Source organism: Panicum virgatum, chromosome 4N (genome assembly GCF_016808335.1).
Source record: "Panicum virgatum strain AP13 chromosome 4N, P.virgatum_v5, whole genome shotgun sequence".
NCBI lineage: Eukaryota > Viridiplantae > Streptophyta > Magnoliopsida > Poales > Poaceae > Panicum > Panicum virgatum.
This window is the reverse complement of record NC_053148.1, coordinates 15,788,560-15,807,995: the sequence shown is the minus strand read 5'-3', so window position 1 is coordinate 15,807,995 and position 19,436 is coordinate 15,788,560. Positions and strand designations below refer to the sequence as shown.

The 19,436-nt window shown below is 44.8% G+C and overlaps 1 protein-coding gene across 1 annotated transcript; it reads left to right on the top strand.

Annotated features, from left to right (window-relative positions):
* Positions 1 to 13,669: 13,669 nt before the first annotated feature.
* LOC120671292 (probable carboxylesterase 12) lies at positions 13,670 to 14,960 on the top strand. The gene has a single exon (XM_039951591.1). It carries the CDS (start codon positions 13,699 to 13,701, stop codon positions 14,713 to 14,715), a length of 1,017 nt encoding a protein of 338 aa, XP_039807525.1. The 5' UTR covers positions 13,670 to 13,698; the 3' UTR covers positions 14,716 to 14,960.
* The last annotated feature ends 4,476 nt before the right edge of the window (positions 14,961 to 19,436 follow it).

Sequence of the window (19,436 nt, the reverse complement as noted above, 5' to 3'; positions counted from 1 at the left end):
TTTAAGGTATCCTTTGTCTTTGATGATGTGTCCAGAAGGAGCCCAATCGTGTTACAAAACACATTCTTCTTCAGGTGCATACCATCGATTGCATGGCGGACTTCAAGATCACCCAAATAAGGCAAGTACTTGTAGAAGATGGACTATTTCTTGAATGGTACGCCTTCGATTGGCGCCTTATCTCTTTTTTTCTTCTTTCCATCTTTTGTCACCTTCCCATAGCTAACCTGGATGGTCCTCACCATTCTGAAAATATAGTGCATGTCTCTTTTTGTTGGAGCAGAATGTAATTCAGCCTTGCCATCAAAAAAGGTGTAGAACTTCTTACTTCGGTATCGATGTCCTTCCACCAAGAAGTGTCCGTGGCAAAGGTAAACTAACTTTCTAGAACCTTCCAGGAAAGATGATACGGTCTCATCCACGCAGACCGTGCATCCCGTCCTACCTTTGACCTATCCCAAAAGGACAAATAGAGCCTGGTAATCTTGGATGGTGGTGAAGATAATAGCTCTTAGATTAAAGGTCTGTCCTGTGAAGCCGTCAAACATATCGATACCCTCCTTCCAAAGAGTTTCCATCTCTTGCATCACAGGCTCAAGGAAAACATCAATATCGATGCCAGGATGCTTGGGTCCTTGTATTAGAATGGACAATAGATGATATTTCCTCTTTTGGCACAACCATGTAGGCAGGTTGTACATCGTCAAGATCACCGACCAAGTGCTGTGAGTGCTAGTCCTGTCACTAAACGGATTCATTCCATCCGTACTCAACGCAAACCTAACGTTCCTTGGGTCCTTTCCAAATTCCAGATAATACTGCTCATCGAATTTCTTCCACTGCCGAGCATCAGCTGGATGTCGAAGCTTTCCATCGCCCTTCTTGCGCTTATCTGAATCCCACCAGCGCATCAGCTCAGCTTCCTTTGGGTTGGAGAAGAAATGTCTTAGGTGGTCGGCAACCGGGAGGTACCACATAACCATCGCCGGAATTCGCCTCTGTTTCTTAGAGATGCCTAAAGTAGTATCTGGTGCCTCTGCAATACTATTCGCTGCACCATTCCTCTTCCTTTTGTTCCTGTCAGACCCGGGACAGCGGGACTGCTTAAAGACATAGAATGTTCTAGAGTAAGGGATAGCTCATGGATGTACCTTACTTCTCTTGTAACTAACCGAATAGGCATAGAACTAGCTGCAGTACAAAGGAAACTACCCGATTGTGTTGTAGTAGGACTCCAACTGTACTCGGCTAGGACTTTCCATGTAACCCTGTCTCCCCGGATATATAAGGGCGGGCAGGGACCCCATCCAAACAAATATCAACGCCTAAGGCAATACAAACCACACAGGATGTAGGATCTTACGCAAACTCGCGGCCCGAACTTGTCTAAATCTTTGTGTTCCTTGTACCATCGAGTTCTAGAGCAGTCGATCCCTACCTACAAACCCTACTGCTAAGGGTATCCCTGAACAGGCTTGGCGGTAAACACCGACAGCTAGCGCGCCAGGTAGGGGATTCGGCGAGTTCACCAACGAACTCGATGGCTGGATCAAACAACGCCAACAGCTTGCCAGAAGGCACGACTTTCGTTTTTGGTTCCTGGGCTTGCACGGCTGATGGAACGGGAGGCTTTTCCAGCCACCTTGTCACGCCTAACTCGCCTAAATCGAAAACCCGCTCCCAACCCGCCGACATCCACGATCCCGCGGATCTCGACGAGAAAAAAGTTCCACCCGAACTCGACTTGGACAACCCAAGAAGCGTGACAACTCAAAACCGAACTCTTGGTTTGGTGAGTTCGACACAAATTCTGATTCCGAAAAGCCTTACATTTCCAAAACTCTTGGAAAATACTTGGCTCATCTGAAGACAATCAAACGCCCCAAGATCAAGAACTCAGAACTACTCACCGGAGTGGATCAAGTTTCACGATCGATACAGGGCTGCATCAAACTTGCATAAATCGCTCTCAGCCCATCTGCGCTACAGGGGAACCCGAAAGCACTAAACCCACCGCAGAAGAGGTCGGGTGACATGCCCTCAGGGGTCGATCGGGTAAATTCAAAGCTTGCTAACCGCTATAAGGTGGCTGAAAGCACTCTGCAAAACAAAGAGCAGAAATTGGGAGGAGGAATCTGCGAGGGAGCTGGTGAGACAAACCCCCGGCTTGTTCGGATGGGACCGTCTATCTCCAGGATACCTCAGAGCCCTTCACCGAAACTTGCTCACACTCAGACTCTGAAACCAGTCGAGTCCAAGTTCGATCAGGACTTTGATCGCTTCATGAACGGTCTTGAGAACTTTGAACCATTTGACGATCTCGAAGAATGGTCAGATAATGTCGAGCTGTTCATGAACGCCATGGCCAAACCAAACGAGCATGCCGACGCTCTTTGGGAACTGGACAAGCTTTAAAAAAGGAAAAGCCAAGGCCCCAGAACAATCCAGCGACTCAATCTATGACAAACCCTGGATTAAGGAGCCTGAGGGGCTAACTCCTACTCAATCATGGCTACACTGGATGAACGAGAACACCCTCCATATAGAGATGGGCATACCGCTTCTCGCTCACCCAAAGCATACATACTCAAAAATCGGTGAGCTAACAGATTCCGAATCCGAGTACTCCTCCGATCTGGAGGAACAACTGGACGACCTAATCCAGTACAGTAAACAAGTCGAGTCCAACTCGGCTAAGAACCTCAAGTCCGATCAGGACTCCCTCCCTAACCTGATTATATATGTAACGCCGCAAGGACGGACAGTGCACCTCAGGAAGCCACAAGATCCCAATGCTTCTGCCTCACAGCTAGCAGATCTGCCCTACCAACAGAGCACTCCTTTATACCCGTCCTCAAGCAAACAAGACCAAGAGATTCAAGACCTCTACCGTGAAATCCTCATGGTTTGTATTGCCGACGAACCTGAGGACGATCCCACGGAGCGTCTCAACCTTGACGTCTACAATTCTGATGATTTCAACGAGTACCTTTCCGACAACATGGAAACTACTCCTCCTACAATCACAGAAGTCCAAGTCGCTACCAAGGATAATCTACCTGCTCCTCCTCCTCCAGCGGTGACCGTCACCGTCCAACTGGACGAGCAACATCCAGCAGAAGATTTCTATGAACATCGTCGCCAGCTCAACCAAAAGAGGGCGTTCAGGCATCAGCGCCTTTCTAACAGCCTTCAGGAACAGCAAGGCGACAACTACGACTACTCCAACTGCGATCTCCGCAGTGTGATCAACGTTGGGCGCGATGTGCGCAACGTCATCATCTCAAGAAGAAAGGAACAGGAGGAAGTCGAGGCATACAACTCTTCTTCCAACTACCGCATCCCGCTAAAGGCTTCCGCATCTTTCAAGAAGTACAAGCCGGCAACCACCAGTACCCGTCCTCAGGGTAAACCACGCACCCAGCATCAAGCTGAAACATCTCAGAGCGGAAATAGGATCAACAAAGTATTGCTACGCAAGTGTTTTATCCACCCAAAGAGCTCTCACACGATCTTCCAGTGTGACTCACTCCGCAAGGCCCTTGGGAAACCTCTCCTAAAGGAGACACCACCAATAAATCTAGTTGACCTCTGTGTCGACTAGTGGTACTAGTTGACCATCATATCGACAAAGTTCCTTTTTCAAATAAAGCCTTATTCAGTCATGTAAACCATTGCTCACGTCCAACGAGTAAGGGGTAGGTCTTAAGAGTCAGAGTCTATCACTTTACACTTATTGTAATTTCGACAAATCCAAATAAAGTTGATTTCTCATGTATATCGACTACTTGGGTCTCGCTCACACGACCAATACCCCACCTCGAAAGTCCTGCTCAGCATTAGAGCATCTATCGAGTAGTTTTTATGGTTCTCATTCGAGTGCTTTTTTGACATTTACGTCTTGGGCAACCCGACGGGGTTCGTATCTAACAGTTCTGTCCTAAAAGACACTCTTGTCCTCCGGTAGGACACCCTACTCGCCCCGCTCGAGTAGATCTTGGATACTCTTTCGGCACCTTCATCTTGGGCAACCCGACGGGGTTAGTACCTAACAGACTTGCCCTAAGAGTTACTCCAGTCCTTGGTTAAAAGGACACCTTACTCGCTTTACTCGAGTAAGTTTTTGGATATCCTTTCGACATTTACGTCTTGGGCAACCCGACGGGGTTCATATCTAACAGTTCTGTCTTATAGATTACTCCAGTCTTTGGTTAAAAGGACACCTTACTCGCCTCGCTCGAGTAAGTTTTGGATATCTTTTTGACATTTACGTCTTGGGCAACCCGACGGAGTTCGTACCTAACAGTTCTGTCTTAAGGATTACTCCAGTCCTTGGTTAAAAGGACACCTTACTCGCCTCGCTCGAGTTTGTTTTGGATATCCCTTCAACATTTACGTCTTGGGCAACCCGACGGGGTTCGTACCTAATAGTTTTGTCTTACGGATTACTCCAGTCCTTGGTTAAAAGGACACCCTACTCGCTGACTCGAGTAGGTCTTGGATACTCTTTCGGCACCTTCATCTTGGACAACTCGACGGGGTTGGTACCTAACAGACTGGCCTTAGAGTTACTCCAGTCCTCAAGTAGGACACCTTACTTGCCTTGCTCCAATAAGTTTGGGATGTTTCTAGAATATTCACATCTTGGTTAACTCGACGGAGTTCAATCCTAACAGTCCTATTCTAGAAATTAACAGGACATACTACTCGATACGATCGTGTAGTTTGGGATATTCTCGCAAATAGTTGCATACTATCTGGGTAACCAGACAAGGTCTATCCTAAATGGTCAACTGCGGAAACCCCTCAAGGAGTATAGATAAGTTCTTGATACTCTAAAATAAGTTGACACAAGTTTCCCGCTTGCTTAGTTTGCTATGGGAATCTCTGTTACAGAATCTTTTTGCCTCGAGTACTTGTCGGGTATTACTTGCTTGCTTGAGATACAAAAAGAAATCCTATTTTCCCTTAATAATCTAAGTATTTGTCAAGAGCTTCCTGTCTTCTTATCTATCGAGAAACTTCTTAAAACTCCTAAATACTCAATAAGAGTTCTTCCCCCATTTGAACAACAAAGTTCATATTAGCCGCGTGCTAATTGAAAATATTTCCTCCAAAAAGGAAATTGATACTAAGCTACGGCTTCTCACACCTCTAAGTGCTATTCCCACTTGGTTAATCCTGCGGGATTCAATCCTAACCGGTCAGCACTATGGTTACGATTCAGAAACATACAAACTCGATTTGATTCGAGAATATATTGCCTCCTAAGGCACCCACAGATACAATTCATCGTATCTACTATTATGACTGAGTAGGCCCGATGCTGCCTACACTCAGAACCCACGAGTACGACTACTCGACACATTAAGGGATTCCACAATCCTAACAAGCACTTGACACTACACAAACATCTAGCATTTGTTCAAAGTACTTCTGGCCCACACGCCAACTCCAATACAAGAAAAGCTTAAGGAGACTCTGCTCTGCTCAAGGCTTCTACAATCTGATCAGCCACCCCGGAAGTTTCCGCCAAGTACTGACGAAACTGATCATCAGTACAATCAGCCTTGGCTCCTCGACCAAGAGCATCCAGACGAGTGGTTGGCCAATAAGATTTCACCAGCCTAAGTACGTGACCTACGTACTGGTGGGTAATGTGGGAAACAAACCACTCGAAGGTCCCAGGCACCCTGCAAAGCCTCCCGGCCAGCGTGAGTGGTTCATCTCCATCTCTAACTGGGATATCCATGGCCTCGGCTACCTCCAGGGCGGCATCTCTGACTTCTTTCAGCTCCACGAGCTCACGCTGCATCGAGTCTCGAGACTCTGACAATGTCTTGACTTGTCGCAGCATCGATGCTGCCTCACTGTCAGAGTCCTCCTTGATCTTCTTGAGCTTCTCTGTTTCATCTGCGTTTCAGTACATAGGAATCTTTAAATCCAGTACCAAGATTTCCTGAATCTCTAAAGATTTGGCACAAGCTGCGTACTCGATAGAAAGAAAATCTTATAAACACTAAGCAGATCTACTAGTCGAGTGCATATCAAATGCTAAAGACTAACCTTTCTTAGATTGGGAAAGCTTTTTCAGCTTCCCCTCAAGAGCAGTCTTCTCAGTTGAGAGCGTCTTAACCCTCTCTTTGAGAGCATTTAGCTCTGTCTCATCTGGCATCTAGACACCCTTTCATCCCAGTGCCTCCTGCAAAACAAAAAGATCAGCATACTACTCGATCTACTATAAAAGATACTCGAAGCATTCGACTACTTCCCTCCATCAGCTTAAAAGCATGCTCTACCTTCTCTCGCGACAAGTCACTTCCCGATATAACTTGGGAAGTACTCGCCACAACAACAGCCTCCTTGGGCACTCCGTCAATCCTTCCTACAGTATTTCCCGTGTTTTGGGAATCTAAAGGAAAAACATGCTACTTAATTACATTAAGAGCAAACAAAAGGATACCTTTCTACAAGGCACTACAAGCTTACCTGCAGGGGTCTCCGTAGGCTGTTTATCATCGCCTCCCTCAGGAAGCTTCTCGCCTTATCTTTCTCCTGGAAGCCTGCCGCTTTCTCCATCCTCTTTGATTTCCTCATTGGCCCTCTCCAAGTTTGGTAATGGAGAATCCAGAAGCATAGCGTTGGCCATCGCCTTCGCATCACGAGTACTCATCTCAGGAGTACTCAGGAGCTTCTCCAGTCCCGGCTGAGAATCCGAGTGGCCCTCAGCCCCCACGTCCTCTCCTAGGACCGCATCTCTGCAAAAACAAAGTAGTTACAAACTACTAGATTCAAAAATAGATCCTACACATACAAGTTCTAAAGAACTTACGCAGGAGCTCTTATTAGGGTAAACTCCTTGATGCCAAATCTGCGGGCAGGCTTTGCGATCATGGTCAGCTTACCCGCATCGACAGTTTTATTTATATCGGAACTACTCGATGAATGAGTAGCCCCGATCCCACCTGATGGGTCCACTATGGTGGAGGGGACAGTTTGTCCCACCGCAGTATCATCCCCAGATGGTGAAGTCCGTGGCATCTTAGCCGCCGGACTTAGAAATCAAAATACAAAATCAGTGAATCGACAATGGAAGTCCCTGATTAAAGTCGACTAGCAACATACCTGTTGTCAGCAGTTTGTGAGGAACTACTTCGCTTTCTCACAACTGAGCGAGTACTCGTCGGGTGATCCACGCAAGTACCCTCGCTTCGACTAGGACTATCCACCCTGTCTTCATCTCTAGCCAACTCTGCAGCTTCTGCACTAGCAGCTTCATTATCAGAACTAAAGCTTTCAAATTCTAAAGAATCTTCAGAATCAGGTACAAATGGGTTATAAGCACTCAGAAGGAGATGAGATGGGTGAAATATGCCTGGCAAAGGAGGACTACTCCTATAAACATTCACATTATCCTGCAAAAGGAAATATTGTGAGAAGTCCGAATAAAGTACTCGATTTTGCAAATCGACTACTTAGCAATTACCTCTTTGGGAGGATTCTGCATTGAAAAAGTGTTAAGGAGTTGAGGAACATGCTCCACTTTGTCGAATAATCTTTGTACTCGACGAAGAGCTTCTCCGTTTGTGATCTCTTCTTCCGAACAACGCGAGGGATCACCTCTCCCTTGATACTCGAAACCAAAAGTAATTCGAGCATGGAGAGGCTGGATTCTACGTTTCATCCAGTCAAAAGCCACAAACTCTCCACTTATTCCCTTTTGCCTCAGATTTGCAATCATTTCCAGGAGTTTTGGAATTTGGCACATATCATAGGGCTTTTTCAGCCATTCAGGGCGCTGAACGGGAGGACCAGCTATGATGAATGGAAGACTGTTTCCCTGATTCTCGACATAAAACCATCATGGTTTCCAGTCGATGACCTTTTGAGATAACTTATAGGGGATATAAACCCTATCCATCTTCTATCTCAATTGAATTCCCGCTCCACCAACTACATCTAAACTAGCCGAATTGGGCTGAGGCTTAAGATGGAAAAGGTGACGGAAAAGTTCAAAATGGGGCTCGATGCCCAGAAACGCTTCGCACAAATGTACAAAGACAGACATATGCACAAAAGAATTGGGAGTAAGATGGTGAAGCTGGATCCCATAATAATACAGAAGTCCATAAAAGAAATCAGAGCCGGAAAGACTAAATCCCCGCTCAAAATACGGAACAAATCCAATGATCTTGCCCGTATTTTCATACGGACGGGTGTCACCAAACGCGGGACGCCATTGGATTACGGATTCAGAAGCCAAGAAACCTTGTTTTACTAAGGATTCCAAGTCAGATCTGGAACACTTACTTGGTTCCCAACCTTCATCATGGGTTGGCTCTGCGGCTGTACCCTTCCTCTTGGTTGTCCTTTTGGGTGCCATCCGGAAATCCACAGATCGCTTCACACGCATAAACTGGCGGAAACTCTACGAGGAGGATGGGGAACGGCAAAGAGAAGGAATTTTTGGATCTGGGAGCTCGAGAGCAGAAAGACAGATCTAAAGCAGTAAAAACAAGTGGCGGCCGGTGGAGTAAAACCTTAGTTACCGCTTCATTTTATAATGGCGGTGGTAACATGGTAAAAACGCCTAACAGGCCAACAGTCTGTTGCAAATAGAGAAAATAATGGGATTTAAAAAGAGACATTCGTTTTTCTGATATTACATTCTAGAAAAGAAACACTCACATCCCTAGTCGACTACTCGACATCCTTTTCCTTAACTAGGATTACATTCCAAAACAAGTATAAGTACTCGACATAGTACAACTACTCAACATTACAACTCGAGTACTTTTTACATAACTTTACAAAACGACTCGGGTCTGCACGCACACTTCTTGGCTTCCTGAGAAGCATGCTGCAGTTAGATCGGTCCGAGGCCGTGACAAAGTACAAACTTATTATTCCCACTTCGGGAATAAAGATATTAGTATTCAGGGAGATAAGCTACAAGAGTATGGAGGCAGATTACAGTAATCACCTCGCAAGTCCTCTTGTAGCATCTTGCAGAGAAATTTCTCTTTCTCCCTAAACACTTTGTGGCAAGATCAAGCTTCTCCGCTAGAGATGTCAGTTCTTGGGCACCTAGAAACAGGCAACCCCAAGGATGTGACATAACAAGACTCAACTCAGCAACTCCAAAACTGCCTCATTGGAAGATGCAAGGACATGATGTCTAGCATGGATCCGACAAAGGCATTAGGAACGTAGGAGGAGGCAGCGGAGACATCTCTTGTCACTCGCAAGTTCTCTTCTAGCATCTTTTGTTGGAAGGAACTACACAAATCTCAGGAGGGCGAGAGCAAGAACACCAAGAAAAAGTCATGGTCACTACACTTTGGTGCTTCTGGCAAAGGCCTCTCCCCTGCCTTTTATAGCCACAAAGAGGCTTGCTGAAGGAGAACCCATGAATCAACAGTGCACTTTTCACGAACGCATTCATGACAGCATTCATGGACGCAGTCAAAGCTACAATAATGCAGATTCTCCAAACAGTAACGTCTTATGTGAGCACTAAATAAAGAGCCATACATCCCGGGTTTTATTCCTGAAATTATTTCGGGTGCAATCAGTGTGGCGGATCCAATTGTATCATTTTTCTGGGATTTTACCCGAAAAAGAGGTCTTTTCGGATTCCGGATCTGATGAATCCTGCAAATAATCTGAAGGATAAAATCTGATGCCACGACTTAAATCCTTAATTCCAAATCTACGCTCGGGGGCTACTCGCAGCAAAAGGAATTTTGATTTAAGGCTCGGGGGCTGCTGGATATAGGCATCAGTGATTTATTTTTTAAATTTATTGGAAAATAGACTGAAGTGACCCTCAGCCTGATTCTCCGATTCAACCTAAGGCTCGGGGGCTACTCCATATGGAGCGCGAGTACTTCGCGCACCATATATGATCAAGATTTCAGGGCTTGAGCACCTCACAGCCTCGAAGCAAATGAAAGTACTTGAAGGACTACTCGATGTATTTGAAAGAAGCAACCAGAAGGATGTTTTGACAACTTGAAGTACTCGAAGACACCCAGCCAAGTACTCGACGCCTGCAGGACTCGGCTACAAAGAGCTCGGGGGCTTGTCAGACCCGGGACAGCGGGACTGCTTATAGACATAGAATGTTCTAGAGTAAGGGATAGCTCATGGATGTACCTTACTTCTCTTGTAACTACCCGAATAGGCATAGAACTAGCTGCAGTACAAAGAAAACTACCCGATTGTGTTGTAGTAGGACTCCAACTGTACTCGGCTAAGACTTTTCATGTAACCCTGTCCCCCCGGATATATAAGGGCGGGCAGGACCCCCTCCAAACAAACATCAACACCTAAGGCAATACAAACCACACAGGACGTAGGGTATTACGCAAACTCGCGGCCCGAACCTGTCTAAATCTTTGTGTTTCTTGTAGCATCGAGTTCTAGAGCAGTCGATCTCTACCTACAAACCCTACTACTAAGGGTCTCCCTGAGCAGGCTTGGCGGTAAACACCGACAGTTCCTGTCTCCTGGACCTTGATTATCGCCGCCACAATAACCAGCATTGTTTTTATACCTATTTGCAGAACATACAAGGCATTTGTCCAAGTCTTTGAAAGCATCCCCACGATACAAAATACAATGATTCGGACATGCATGAATTCTTTCCACACCCATTGTGAACGGGCTGACAAGCTTCTTTGCTCGATATGTGTTCGCAGGTACTTTATTTCGCTTCGGAAGCAATCATGCCAACATACCCAGGAGATCATTGAAACTACTGTCTGACCAGCTGTGCTTAGCCTTTAGAGTCAACAGCTCAAGTACAAAACGAAGAATGGTCCAGTATTTCGGACATCCTTTAGACTGCTCATATATATTTTCCTTTGCTGATTTCTTCACCATCTCGAAGTTTTCTAACCCCTTAGCACTACCAACCAACAACTCCGCTTTAGTGTGACGCAACAACTGGCTCAGAAAATCACCATCATCAAGTTCATCGCTATCATTATCACTGCCAAGATCCATTGGAGTCCCGTCGACACCATCAAAATGACCACCACCAAGACCTTCATCCTCACAGCCAGCATCATCACAGGCATCAAACAATATATTAAACTCGGGCTCTTGCATTATTTCATCGATTGATTTCTCTCTCTGAGATTGTTCTTCACCATGTTTATTCCAGATCATATAGTTGTCTACAAAACCACTAATCAACACATGCAACCTAATTATAGTTGTGTCGCTGAATGCTCTCAGATTTTTGCAGGTTTTGCATGGGCAATGTATTATCTATGTCTTCTCAATTCTTGCATGATTTTCCGCAGCTTGAATGAATTTATTAACTTCTCCACAGAAATATGCATCCGTCCTTCGTGCTTTGTACATCCAAATTCTATCCATCTCTAAACACCAACAATAGAAAAATAATACATGATTCAAACGAATTAAAACAAGCTCTTAAATAATTTGCGAAATATATGCCAAGTAAATCTACACATAAGCGTAAATATTGGATAAAGTCAATTTACTATGTCATCCAATATAATAATAAATCTTGGATGATAATTCTAGGGTTAATTCTAGGGTTAAAGTGCGCTTTCTGAAAGTATTTTGTTATTCTTTCGGATTTCAAATAATTTTAAGAATGAGAAATAATAATTCGTGTGAAAACATAGGATGGAAAAAATTATCTTGCATGTGTATAAATATATGAGGGAAATCATATTATTTTCTCTCTCCTCTATAATTTTTGGAAATATGTTCACATCTAAATGAGGCTAAAACTTAAAGATTGGGCCCAAATAATTACCTAATCATGTGCTCCAACTAAAATAGCGTAGATTTATCCAAAAAGTTAAAGCAATTCGTGGCTTAAATGTTAAATCCACCTAATTTAGATCTACATCTAGCTAGAGGAATGAGAGCACAATTTGACCATTAAAATTAACCCAAAAGTTTAGAAAAAACATAGCATTAGGTGCTACTTACCTCCTAGAGCCTCCAACTTCGAGGAAATCGAGTTTAAAACCTCCCCCCTATTTATGATGCATGGAAAATTCGGACAACACCTCCTCCGAGAGAGCACTATTCTGTCGGGAGGAGGAAGATGGTGGGCGCCCAGATATTTATTATGCTTTCCAGGGGCGGGTGGCATTACCAGCCGCCCCTAGAAATGGTTTTCCAGCGGCGGCTGATGCCACCGGCCGCCCCTGAAAACAGGCCGCATTTCCAGGGGCGGCTGACTGCACCAGCCGCCCTTGAAAATCGCATCTTTAGGGGCGCGTGACGGCACCACCCGCATCTGAAAAGGAGCCATGTTTTCAGGGGCGGACGGTTCCGTCACCCGCCTCTGAAGATGCATTTCCAGGGGCGGGCCAATTGCTACAGTACTCAGCTCCTGTTGTAGAAGCGGGGTACATTTGCAGCCGCCCTTGGAAAAAAACGAGGCATCCCTGGAAATCATTTCTGTAGTAGTGGTGCGAGACCATTTTTGTATTATCTGGATGCGGCATTCAAAGTAATTGTTTTTTTTTGGTGAACGGCATTCAAAGTAATTGGTGCGGTGCATGTAAAGCGTCTTCATCTTTATTGGGTTTCAAAAAGACTTAAAAATTTAAACGGCTAGGCAAAATTTCACCAAGTAACACCTCGTAAAGCTTACAACTGGAACCAGATCCTGTATTTTCTTCAAAACCGTTTTCTGAATCATTAATAAGTTTTTATTTGTTGCTCGATCGCCAAACTTTACCTGAGACCCCGGCCCACAACTCAAACACTACATTTTCATAAGCGTGTAATTAGTTCAACACTATGACTGTCTTGTGATCTTGTCATGCTTTCTTAGCCTCCGTATGCTACATGTTACAGTTTATTGATAATAATCTTTGCCGAAAGTGCGGCCACAACTTTTTATGACCACCAATTTAGGCACCAATCAAAGGCATATATAATTCATAAGTTCATGCTGAACTATTCTAGTGCCTGCATATACTATACTGTTATTTCTTTACGCGGAGATATGCATTGATTACTCAAAGATAAAAGTAAAAGTATACATCGTCAAGCAACTTTGTGTTCACACAACTAGAAAAAAAAATATGTTGTCGTTATGCAAATTGTGCTACATAATATGCATGCATGCTCCATGTGTTTCCAATTTCTTGTGCTTGGAAAGTTATAGCAGGGCGATTAACGGTTTATGGTTTTCAATGAATCTGTTGTACAGCAGAAACTCATTAAATTAAAACTTCGCGTATCTTTCCTTACACGTGGTGTGTCTCTTATTACCAAAACATGAGGGAGGCCCTCGAACTGAAACAATATTGAATTTTTCAAGTGGGAAATAAAAGTTTTCACACATCTGAATTGAGTTCTCGCTCGTTTGACTGTTTTGTTTAAACATTGGTTAAACTTTCTGAATCCATTTTGAAAATTTTGTCAGAATAAGTTACAAGATTCAAATTTCAAGCTTCTGAACGTTTTAACATGCATGTAATTAAAAATTTTCTGGCCATTTGTGGCTCGCAGAAAAAAAAATTTCTTGTTTGTATTATTGTTACTGTTAATATATATATCTCATTAGAAATGAATTACATAAAAGCAAATTAATGAGAATTTTCTATAAAAACCCATGAGTAGCAGAAGTCCCGCAACTCAACAGCCTAGTATACTAGCTCTAGTAACCTCGGCACATAGAAAAACCAGTTCACCATGCTTGCAAACAAGAGCAGCTCTGTAGCAGATAAGACTGCCGCCAGTGAGATCGCCATTGACCTTCCTCTAAAGATACGCATATACAAGAACGCCTGGATCGAGCAGGTCCTGCGCAGTCCCTTCGTGCCGGCGTCCGAGGACCCTGGCAACACCGGCGTCGCGACGAGGGACGTCGTCATCGACCGAGAGGCCGGCGTGGCCTCTCGCCTGTTTCTACCTACCGGCGCCGTCGCAGCTGGCCGGAGGCTTCCCCTCATCTTGTTCTTCCATGGCGGTTCCTTCGCCGCCGGGGCGGCGGAGAGCGCGTTCTGCCGGACGTACCACCGTTACGCTACCTCCCTCGCCGCGCGCGCCAGGGCGCTCGTCGTGTCCGTGGAGTACCGTCTCGTGCCGGAGCATCCCGTAACCGCGGCCTACGACGACGCCTGGACCGCGCTCCGGTGGGCGGCATCCTCCGCTGACCCCTGGCTCCTGTACCACGCGGACGCCCGCCGCATTTTCATCGCCGGCGACGGCACCGGTGGTGACATCGCCTACCGCACGGCCGCCGTACGCGTCAGCCGGGATGGCGAGGACATCGACATCGACATCGAGGGGCTACTTCTCATCCATCCCTACTTCTGGGAACCCGACTGGCCGCCTTCAGAAAATGCCGGCCATGGTGGCGGGTTTCTCACCACGTCGCAGGTGGCCGCGACCGCGTCACTGCCATGCCGGCGTGCGCTGGTCGCCGTGGCCAACAAGCAGGGCGCCGTACGGGAACCCGGGCGCAGGTCTGCGGCACGCATGCGCGGTTGCTGGTGGCGCGGCGAGGTGACCATCGTGGAATTGAACGGTGAGGACCACGCCTTGCACCTATACATGCCGGCGAGTGGTAGCACCGAGAGACTCATGAACACCATAATCGAATTCATAAACAAGGAGAAGGTTGCACCAAACTTGTCTAACGGGCCATGTAAGGCCGTGTCTGCAGAAGTTCCAAGAAGGGGACCTCTGACCAAGAGCTGCCTGTAGTGTGATTCAACATAGGGTTTACTAGTCACGCTTTCATGACTTACTTTGCTAGTCTTTGAAGGGATTTGCATGGTTTTGCTACAAAGGAGGTAAAGATCAGCATGGACCTATACGAACTTATGCTTCACCACACATGGTCTCGAAAGCACAGATTTCGTTCATCCTCACATATGTATGGTATGTGCGTGTCAGCAAAATGGGAAAGGGGTACTATAGATTCCATAAATAACCAATATTTCACTTTATTTCTTTCCACCAACAATAAGTGGAAATCACAATTGTACATGGAACGTATGATCAAAACCCTAATCTACTAAAAATTGACATGATGATTGAAATGTGTATGAATCAAATAGATGCACTAATTATATAATTATAATTATATAGTATAATGCTCATGCATTGCTACGGGTAATATAATAGATCTATGTAATATCACCAACTTTGTATTCGTTCACTTCGTATATATACAGGCTATGTTGTGATCATACGAGCACTATGGGATTCCAGTAGATTGACATGTGCCAGGGGCACACGACGAAAGCTTTACCGTATGGACAAAGTGGACAAGGCAAATAGGAGCCGGCAAAGACATCTTTGTCATGTGCTCGAAAAAGGGCCCACGGCAAAATCTTTGCCGTGTGCTGCTTTGGCCCATGACAAAAAATAACACTCGGCAAAATTTGCATCGAAAAAACCTGAAACAAATGGCAAGAAATATTTTATTTTTACTGAAACCTCCCCCTCGTGTAACCTCCTCTATCACTGTACTACACTCTCACTTGTGTCTTTACTCCATTTTCTTTCCCCACATATTATACTAAACCGAGTGTAAATTGATTATTTGATACTCTAAACAAATTCAAATTAAAAAGTTGTCAACTACAATGTTTCACAACTTTTCGAGATTTACAATTTTCATTTTGCTAGTTTCTTATCCGAGGTCGTTTACGACGTTTGAATTTCAAATTTGAGAAATTCAAACAAAGTCTTTTGTTGACAAGGTTATTTCAAATAAAAAAATTGTCAACTACAAAGTTTCATAACTTTTCGAGATCTACAACCTTCATTTTGGTAGTTTCTCCATCAACGGTTGTTTGAAAAATTCAAATTTCAAATTTGAGATATTTAAATGAACTTTTCATCGGCCAAAATTAATTTAGATTAAAAAGTGTTCAACTACAAAGTTGTATAACTTCCGAAGATCTACAAATTTTATTTTAGTCATTTGTTCATCCAAAATAGTGGTACTAACATTGTTCACAAATCTTATATATCTCTCTTCTAGTTTCAGGAAACTATATGAGATATAGATTTTGTGAACAACGTTACTATCGTTTTGTCGAATGAAAAAAATGACAAAACTAAAAGTTGTACGTCTTGAGAAATTATACAACTTAGTAGTTGAACAATTTTTAATTTGAATTAATTTACTGCTTTAAAATATGCTTTAAAATTTTCTTTGCCTAGTGATCTTTCTCGCACTCGGCAATGATCTTGTTTGCCGAGTGCCCAAAAAAACACTCGGCAAACAAGCAAGTTGTAATGAAGGTGTACGGCTACTTGTTAGCTGGTGCCTTGTGCTCCGCGGCTTCCTCTCTAGCCAAGTCGATGGCTCACCAGCGCTGGTTGCCTTCAAGTGACCTCGACATGGCGTACACGAACCCTAGTGGTAGTCGAACCCAAGCTGGGCCGCAGCTACCGCGGTATCCACCTCCTCCGCAGACACTCTAGCGGCGCGATCTTCTCGTCCTCCCATAGATATAGCCGCTGATGTTGCCATGTTCCTCTCCATCGTGAGATGATGTTGCTAGCAGTTCCTCACAAGACGGGAGATCAAATGGAAGCTGGTGGCAAGGAAAGGAAATTAGCGCAAGGATATCAGCACAATAGGAAAGGAAATCAGCACAGGAAGGAAAGAGAAGGAAATCAGCGCAAGAAAGCTATTAGGAAAAATATCATTCGTCATCGTCTTGGGTATGACCAGGAGGCGGCGGTACCGGTCAGATCGTCCGCCGGTTCGAGATGATTTTTTTGCATTTGGGGGGCCATTTTGGGGGTGCTTTCCTGCTTCTGCTCTGATCAGCTTGGGGCATTCGTAGAGTTCCGATGGAGACCAGGAGGCGGCGGCCGCACACCAGCACAAGGACAGCATCAAGGTGGCCGTCAACATAAGGCTGCTCGTCACGACGGAGCTGTAGTACTGCTGCAAGGATTGCATCATCATCACGCCTGGTGAATCAAAGGTGCCAATTTTTTTTGTCTGATGATCTGACCTGGTGTGATCTGCAGCGAGAATTTGATGCTTCTATCGGGACTTGTTTGTTGGATCACAGCACTGGACGCAGCACATGAAACTCAGAATGTGCCACTTTTGTTATTATTGGATATCCATTTTTTGAAGGGTTAATTGGAAGCATACCATTGCAACTTTTAATAGTTGGAGAAACGCTACTACAACTTCTAATATTGGAGATATGCTACTCTCATACATCTTTCAACACCTTGGCCCACCCGCAGGGTACGTATCCCTTTGGCTTTTCCGTATGGACCGTATTGCCCTTCTGTAGTACGTTGCTCATCCCATCATCGACACTCGATCACCTGCACCGCTGTACTGTACATCGTGTCGATTGCCCTAGGGTGCCCCCGCCGGTCGATTGAAACTGCACTACTGCAGGGCGCCGCAGCTTGAGACCCTTGCCGCGGGCTGTGCCCCCGGCCGCGTGGGCACAGGCCATAGGCCCCTGACTGCCGCCCCAGCACGTGCCTGCAGCGGTCGCGGTTCCCTGCCACCGCCCCCTCCCCCTCCCCCCCATCACAACATGTTCGGTGAGGACAGGATTTGTACTGTGTGTGCTTGTAACTACTGCTACCTTGCACAAGAACTTGCCATGATTTATTTTGCAGTTCAGTCATCCATCATCATGGTGGAGAACGCGCCCTTGACGCCTCCTGCGAGCACACCCGGCCCCCTCAACATGCCGGCGATGGAAGCAACGAGCTGGAGGTCAACCGTTCATGAGGTCGATGAGGACAGGTAGACATCTCCAAACTTGGAATTTTAAACAGTGATGTGACCGTGTTGTAATTTTTTAACTTGTTTTTTGCTAGGGTTCCGATGTTAACAATTGTAGAAGTCGATGAATTTGCTATCATAGAGCCAATTTGTTTAAGTTCTCCAGATGATAACCAAGATGAAGTTCCAAATAGCCATGAGAATCCTATTCAAGTTCCTGTAGAGCAGCCTACTGCTAATGTTAGCCCTTCTATCAACCATACTGCTGAGCCAGATGCAGAGGCTGAACTAGAGCCTGAGAGGGAGCCAGACATTTTTGATAATGAGGAGTATGTGGGTGTCGATGATGAGGAAATATACATGCCAGTACCCCAACCTCCATATGAGCACACTCAGACTGCACAGGCTGCTAACACTTCTCCTCCAGAACCATGTGCTAATGGTGCTGCTGAAAAAGGTGTTCCTTTTGAGGCAGAGATTAATGATGCAGATCCACTGGATGTTAGTGTTGTAAATGATCCAGAAAACCCCTAAATTGTGGTGCGAGGGCGGTGGCCTGATATTGTTGCATTCAGGAAGGCAATTAGGCATTTTGATGTGACGACAGGCTTTGAATTTGCTGATCTGGTTACTGAAAAGACAAAATTTAGAGCAAGGTGTAAAATAGAGGTATGTCCTTTGTGCATACATGCTTCTAGGATTTTTTATGACAAGACAATAGAGGTAATTATTTTTCATTGGTGTGGTAATTTTTTATATATTATAATTGTGGTTTACACATCTAATGTCCTATTCAATTTGTTTGTGTAGATTAAAAAGCTACCAGCTGAACACAACTGTGCTACCACAAAACACAAAGTAGGGAAGATGGTCACCCAAGGATGGTGTGCAGATCGGTTGGCAGACTGGCTGAAGAAGAATTCAAAAAAAAAAAGGTGCAAGTGACTGCAAGGAAAAATTGGAGGGTGACTATGGCATTTAGTTGAAATACTCCAAGGCATGGTCAAGTATGAAGGTAGCATTAAAGCAGATCTATGGTAAATATGAGGAGAGTTTTCAGTTGCTGTTTAATTGGGCTGCTCAAATTGAGAAAGTATCGCCAGGTAGCTGTGTACAGATAGATTTGGAGAGGATTGGCAACAAAAATAGGTTCAAGAGGATTTTTGTTGCTCTTCGACCATATGTTGATGAATTCTTGGCTGGTTGCAGACCTTTTATTGGGATAGATGCTTCCTATTTGACTGGTAAATACAAGGGTTAGTTAGTTTCAACTACTAGTGTGGATGGACACAATTGGTTGTACCACATAGCTTATGGAATTTTCGAGTCAGAAACTGAAGATAACTGGAAATGGTTCATGGAGCAGCTTCATATGGCTATAGGAGATGTTCCCAATCTGGTTATTAGTACATATGCTTGTAAAGGACTAGAGACTGCAGTGGGGGCTGTCTTCCCACAAGTTGAAAATAGAGAGTGCATGAGGCACTTGTACTAGAATTTTATGAAGCACTATTCTGGTGATGTGTTCACTGCTCACTTGTACCCTGCAACTAGAAGCTACACACAAGGGATGTTTAAGTGGCACATGAATTTTTTTTGAGTTTTCTCCCATTGCAATTGAATACCTTGAACAACACCACAATAGGATATGGTACCGGTGTGGATTTTCAGAAAATAGCAAGTGTGACTACTTGACAAATAA